This window comes from Limulus polyphemus, unplaced genomic scaffold (genome assembly GCF_000517525.1).
Source record: "Limulus polyphemus unplaced genomic scaffold, Limulus_polyphemus-2.1.2 Scaffold77007, whole genome shotgun sequence".
NCBI classification, from domain to species: Eukaryota; Metazoa; Arthropoda; class Merostomata; order Xiphosura; family Limulidae; genus Limulus; species Limulus polyphemus.
In genome coordinates, this window is record NW_013742603.1 from 1 (window position 1) to 6,539 (window position 6,539).

At 31.7% G+C, this 6,539-nt stretch overlaps 1 protein-coding gene across 1 annotated transcript; it reads right to left on the reverse strand.

The window, feature by feature from the left end:
- Positions 1-399: 399 nt before the first annotated feature.
- LOC106477687 (aldose reductase-like) lies at positions 400-4,992 on the reverse strand. The gene is made up of 4 exons (XM_013938227.2): positions 4,905-4,992; positions 4,472-4,588; positions 2,270-2,376; positions 400-512 (listed from the first exon to the last, which is right to left on the reverse strand). The coding sequence occupies exons 2-4, from the start codon at positions 4,583-4,585 to the stop codon at positions 410-412; spliced, it is 324 nt and encodes a 107-aa protein (XP_013793681.1). The 5' UTR covers positions 4,586-4,588; positions 4,905-4,992; the 3' UTR covers positions 400-409.
- Positions 4,993-6,539: the final 1,547 nt, after the last annotated feature.

Below are 6,539 nucleotides of genomic sequence, written 5' to 3' on the forward strand. Positions count from 1 at the left end.
CACTGTGTTGGTGGTGCAGAACACAGATGATGACAGAAGTTTACCAGTAAAACACCGTGTTGGTGGTGCAGAACACATTTCAGATGATGACAGAAGTTTACCAGTAAAACACCGTGTTGGTGGTGCAGAACACAGATGATGATAGAAGTTCACCAGTAAAACACCGTGTTGGTGGTGCAGTACTTTATTTTAGAAATTAACCATTTCAGGAATGTAAATGATTCATTGTTGTAAGCTTTACTGTACTCAAGATAAATGTAAATGATTCATTGTTGTAAGCTTTACTGTACCCAAGACTCTAGTAGTTAAGAGCATCTGAAGATTACTGAATCCTTAGTTACTTTGGTATTCTTACTGCTTATAATTAATTGTTTGTATAACGTACTCTCACTCCTGATTACTGCTTATGTTAGAAGAAATAATGAAATACCTGTGCAGTTGTCTTCCCATATTTTTTGGCAATCTCCTGAAGTTTAAGATTTTCTAATAAACTAGGATCCTCAGGTTTAGCCCTAAAATCATATTAAGAACAAACTAATTAAAAATTACAGCAAATCTTTCAGGAAAAATAAATAAACTTTCATCTCAACAGTACAGCTTTTTAAAATCAAATACTAGCTCTATGGCAAACAAGTACACTCAGATAATACTAGGACATTAATATAATATGCCACGATTTAAACAGTTGCCAACATTCAGATAACATTAAGATATTATTGTAATCTGGTTGAGGTTACATAATGCCAACAATTACATAACACTAGGACATTAATGTAATCTGGTTGAATTTACATAATGCCAACAATTACATAACACTAGGACATTAATGTAATCTGGTTGAATTTACATAATGCCAACAATTACATAACACTAGGACATTAATGTAATCTGGTTGAATTTACATAATGCCAACAATTACATAACACTAGGACATTAATGTAATCTGGTTGAAGTTACATAATGCCAACAATTACATAACACTAGGACATTAATGTAATCTGGTTGAAGTTACATAATGCCAACAATTACATAACACTAGGACATTAATGTAATCTGGTTGAATTTACACAGTTGTCAAAATTTATAATTTCTGGTTGGATGTATGTAGCAAAAAAAGCTTCAGTGGAATCTGGTTGGTGAAATACCGATTCACGATCTCGCACTAGAAATACTACAAAATACAAAGAATTTGAATCTGCTATTTCCAAGTGGGTTCCAATAAAATTGTAATATTTCAGAAGAATGTTTAGACAAATAGAATATCGTCAGACATTTGAAGAACCTTTTGGGTTGGAGTCAAAACAAATGTAGTGAAGTTGAAATGCAAGCATCGTGATGTTATAGAAAGAAAAATATGAGAAATAAAAATAAGCTCAAAGAACAGACAGACAAGCTATGATATACATTCTATACAGTAAAGAACTTGAAAAAACACATATTGTATGAAAAGAGCTTGTTTATAGTGCTAAAATCTACCCTCGCTAAACATGGAACTGATGAGCTAGTCAAAGTTATTTGTTACTTAAAAATGCCTCCGAGTCAATAGAATTTCCCACTAAGATCAATGACAATTATTGAAAAAACTGTAAGTGTTTTCAAATGAGTATAATGGGATATTCATACTTATACCCTTGTCAGAAATAAACCGTGTTCACAAATTGTTTCAATCCTACGTATACCTTCTGAAGAAACAAAAATGAAATGTAGCACTAAAGTCATTATGTTAACCAGAAAAACACATTCTTAATATACCAAGGATTGTTTTTACTAATATATGTTTCTTGAATAATTGAGTTTTTGTATGGCTACGCATCTTAAACGAACTCATACTAAAGCTGGTCTTTGATTAGGGGTTGACACAAATGGCTAAACTAGTTCATACTAAAGCTGGTCTTTGATTAGGGGTTGACACAAATGGCTAAACTAGTTCATATTGAAGCTGGTCTTTGATTAGGGGTTGACACAAATGGCTAAACTAGTTCATACTAAAGCTGGTCTTTGATTAGGGGTTGACACAAATGGCTAAACTAGTTCATACTAAAGCTGGTCTTTGATTAGGGGTTGACACAAATGGCTAAACTAGTTCATACTAAAGCTGGTCTTTGATTAGGGGTTGACACAAATGGCTAAACTAGTTCATACTAAAGCTGGTCTTTGATTAGGGGTTGACACAAATGGCTAAACTAGTTCATACTAAAGCTGGTCTTTGATTAGGGGGTGGACACAAATGGCTAAACTAGGGATTACAAAGTCAAAGTTCCTATCTTACCATGGTCGATCGTTTGAGCCTAAGGGACTATATGCGGTGACATGGATATTGTGCTGATGGCAAAAGTCAATCAACTTCTTTTGGTTTAGGTATGGATGGCATTCGACCTACAGGTAAATAAGAAACAGCTTTGTCATGATTATTATCTTTCTAAAAGCCAATAGCAATAATAATATTGCTTACAATGTTTATTAAAAAGCTTTTTTCCTCAGTTAAATGTAGTTTTCTACTCAAACAACCATTAAGTTGTTGGCCTACAAAGATCCATTTTGTTTTCTTTCGATTTAATTATTTAAAAAACAAACCATTTTTCCGAAATGATAAAACAAATAAAAGTACTATGTTTAAATCAACTGGTACTTAGTGTCAAGTGATTGAAAACATCTGCAGGGTGCTCCAGTTGAAAATTTCCAGAAGAAGCTTAATCTATTTGATTAAAAAACAAAACAAAAAACATTAGAAATCAAGCATTATGTGCTTTTTTTTAAGTATAAGGACTTACTAATAGAACTAATAGTTACATAAAGTTGTGTGACAACATCAACTTACATTTGTTAATAAGATAATAAAAATATACTTGTTCCAGAAGTGTTGCTTAAAATGGTTTTCACTGAAATGTTAACAAAAAGAAATAACTTTACAAAAACAGTAATTAAACATTTTGATTTCTTTTTGTACATTGTTTAATATTGGTTCACACTGGCTGGTGTTTGTTGATCCACACAGGTAATTAGTTTTTGTTGGTACTGTCCTGGTACATAATGGTATCTTTTTTTCAATGATACCATACTGATTTACACAGATAAGTAGGTTTTGTTGGTACTGTCCTGGTACATAACAGTATCTTTTTTTCAATGGTACCATCCTGAATCATACAGGTAACTAGTTTGCTCTTCATTTAGTTTTTGAAACTCAAGTTTGTAAAGAACTATAAGCATTAATTCATCCATACTATATACATGTAAAAGGTTTAAATCTGATAAATCCACTTTTTAGAACATAAAAGTTTGGAGACGGTATCTTTTTTTCAATGGTACCATCCTGAATCATACAGGTAACTAGTTTGCTCTTCATTTAGTTTTTGAAACTCAAGTTTGTAAAGAACTATAAGCATTAATTCATCCATACTATATACATGTAAAAGGTTTAAATCTGATAAATCCACTTTTTAGAACATAAAAGTTTGGAGACGGTTTGAATGAAAAAACTTTATCATTATGTCAGCATCAATACTCTTGTCGAAACGTTGTACATTTACAATAAAGTTTTCTTCATTATCCATTCACGTCGTCTCCATGTAAAGGGTATTTTTACTTCATGTTTTGTGCATCTTAAACAGTTTTATTTAATGTTTAATTCTCACAGGGTTTTCCTTGTGTATTTTGATGAAAGTGTTATCATCTGTGTGTGTGGCTTCAAGTTTATTGTAGTTGTATTTCACCTTAATTTAATTTAATATTTTCAATCTGAAGACACAAAATAATTGTACAGCATAAAATAATCAGTACTTAGTTGTTAATGTCTAAGTGCTGAAAGTTAGGGAAGCGTTAGAAACCAATAGGCTATAAATTATAATATAAATCACATTAGCTACAGGTCCCCCCCCCCCCATTTAGCAGCTGTTGGCATTTAAACCATAACTTTTAAAGTACTATACTGCATATATAAAAACCATTTCATAGAATCTTTTGTATCTCATCATCCAGCAGTTAACATGATTTTTATTACAATTGTTAGGCCTATTAATACACTTAGTTGTGTTTGCCAAACTTGTTTCTTTTTTTTTCTCTGCACTTGTTCTTATGTTAATTTTCCAAACAAACACATCTTAGAACCCCTCATTATATGGTGAAAGTTCACCTATATGCCATCATTTTTTTAAACCAGGAATATCACACTGTTACAGAGATGTCCTGTTGAACCAATCACAATGAATTTACATAAGTTACTAACCAATGAAAAACCTTTTAGCAGTTAATTTTCCCTACAATGTTTCTAACTCCATTTGTGGTTGTTACTCCTGAAGAACTGAATCTACTTTTTTAATTATGAATAATGATAAGCTTTTCTATATGATGGTGCCCACTTATTTTTCTATTTTACCCTTACATGTAAAGTTGTTTGTAAGTTTATCTTTAATTTTATCATGTAGGCCACGACATTTTTTGGCACCTGTGTCACACATATATAAACAAAAATTACCTGAAGCATAACAGGTTTAATGGAAGAATTCTTCATAATTCGCTGAATCTGCTCAATGTTGAAATTGGAAAGGCCAATAGATCGGACAAGTCCTAGCTTAACGCAGTCCTCCATGCCCTGTGGATAAATGACAAAAAAACAACAACACTAAATTGAATGCCACGTAGCTATTCATTTCATATTTGTAATTTTTATAAAGTAATTTTTTCTTCATGAACTGGACAATGTTGAAAACCAGATCTTGTAAAATTTTTATTTTATCCTATGTTTTGGGTGATAATCTGTCCAATTCAAATTCTGTTAAAAATACTTAACTAGTGATAATGTAATTCACAGCTCTAAGTCAATTATTTAAGTACTCTACAAAGAAATATACTTAAAATCATTAATCAAGAATATTTACGATATTATTAATTACAAATATCACACTTACCTCCCAAGTTTCCAAGTAGTCTATGTCGCTTATTATAAATTTGTTCTCCTCATCTTTTGGAAAGAGTACGTCACCTTCCTGTAAATTCCATGATTCAATTAACCAACATTTACTTATGCCTCCTGACATTAAAATGAATGTTTTAAGTATAAGAAAATGAAAACTTCTAAAGCAAGACTTCAAACAAAAGACAAGTAAATTCTTATCTTACTAAACCATAATTATCATCACATAAAAACAAATAAAAAAAGCCAAAAACTAAATTAACTGACCTTTGCACTATAAATATCACAGATGAACAAATAAAACACTTTCATGCCCACAAAGCTTAAAAGTGAAAAATGAGGTCTAAAAAAGGCTACATTTACTTTTCATGCTTTACTCTCCTACAGTCAATATCTCATACTAACAAAAATTTTAAAGTTATAATTCAGAGTATACCAAATTTAACCTGAGGTATTACTTTCTGTAGCAGGACCAATTGACAAACATATCTACATTGTCGTAGGAATGATAGTTTTGGATTCTAATGATCCAGTTTTCTGATCTGTCAGCTACAGAAAGGTGGTCTCAGTCTGTGAATACAGTTTTGAAAGTCTGAGAGAGATTCTCTTCAATCTTATAAGAAAGTAGACTCTTGCCCGAGAGCCGTGACTTGCTAAAGAAGTACCATCCATATTTTAGTTTAGTAACTGCTGTTAATCATCTTTAATTAAATACAGTTTACTTTATTCATTTACTTGTTCATTTCTACTTCTTAAAAGTCTCACTACTTTGAAAGCCAGCTTTGATTATCAAATTATTTTGTCATTGAATAGTGTCTAATTATTAGTCTGAGTTTAATACCATGTCTTGCAATCAGTTTATTTTGTCATCAGATGGTGTCTAATTATCAGTCTGACTTTAACGCCATGGTTTGCAATCCAACTGTTCTTCCATTTTTTCTTCAGTTATTTGTAATCCTCTTCATTATCAGTAATATTTACATTTTCACTCGAAAAATTTATCACAATATTTATTAATAAATATTTATTTATTATTATGACAATACTAAACAGAATATCATCGTCACCGGGTCAATGAGAACTATTGCAAACATTCTGGTGCATGTACCAGACATGCAACATCAGCCACACACAGAAAGTTCAGCTGCACAGAATATAAGGTCATGTAATCCTATTAATTACAATTTGGAATCTTACTAAGTGTTTAAATTACATTTCAAGAGATTTTTGGTTTTAGAAAGGAAGAGATATTTTGATTAATGTTTCAAAGGTGAATTAATATGGTATATTTCCCTACAATCTACCTGTCAAAGAAGCATTCATGGTCCAACCTATTTAGTGTAAAGTATATTTCATAATATTAATGTGGGAGAGTTAAGAAGTTTCTTGGGACTCTGTACCTATTACCGGAAGTTTGTGAAGGACTTTGCAACTATAGCTGCTCCATTACATGATTTGACTAAAAAAGGCCAGAAATTTGAATGCACAATTTCTTGCCAGTATCTTTCATGACGTTCAAGGAAAAATTGGCCTCCGCTCCACTTTTAAAGCTTCCAGATCCCTCACTGCCGTACATACTGGATTATGATGCTAGTAATGTCGGAATTGGAGGAGTGTTGTCTCAGAAAGT

Excerpts from the sequence above, each read along its gene's own strand:
- LOC106477687 (XM_013938227.2), bottom strand. The coding sequence starts at position 4,585 with ATGGAGGACTGCGTTAAGCTAGGACTTGTCCGATCTATTGGCCTTTCC. Across the intron at positions 2,377-4,471 it reads TTAAACCTGTTATGCTTCAG|GTCGAATGCCATCCATACCT; the intron begins GTAATTTTTGTT and ends ATTTACCTGTAG. Across the intron at positions 513-2,269 it reads GGCTCAAACGATCGACCATG|GGCTAAACCTGAGGATCCTA; the intron begins GTAAGATAGGAA and ends ATATGATTTTAG.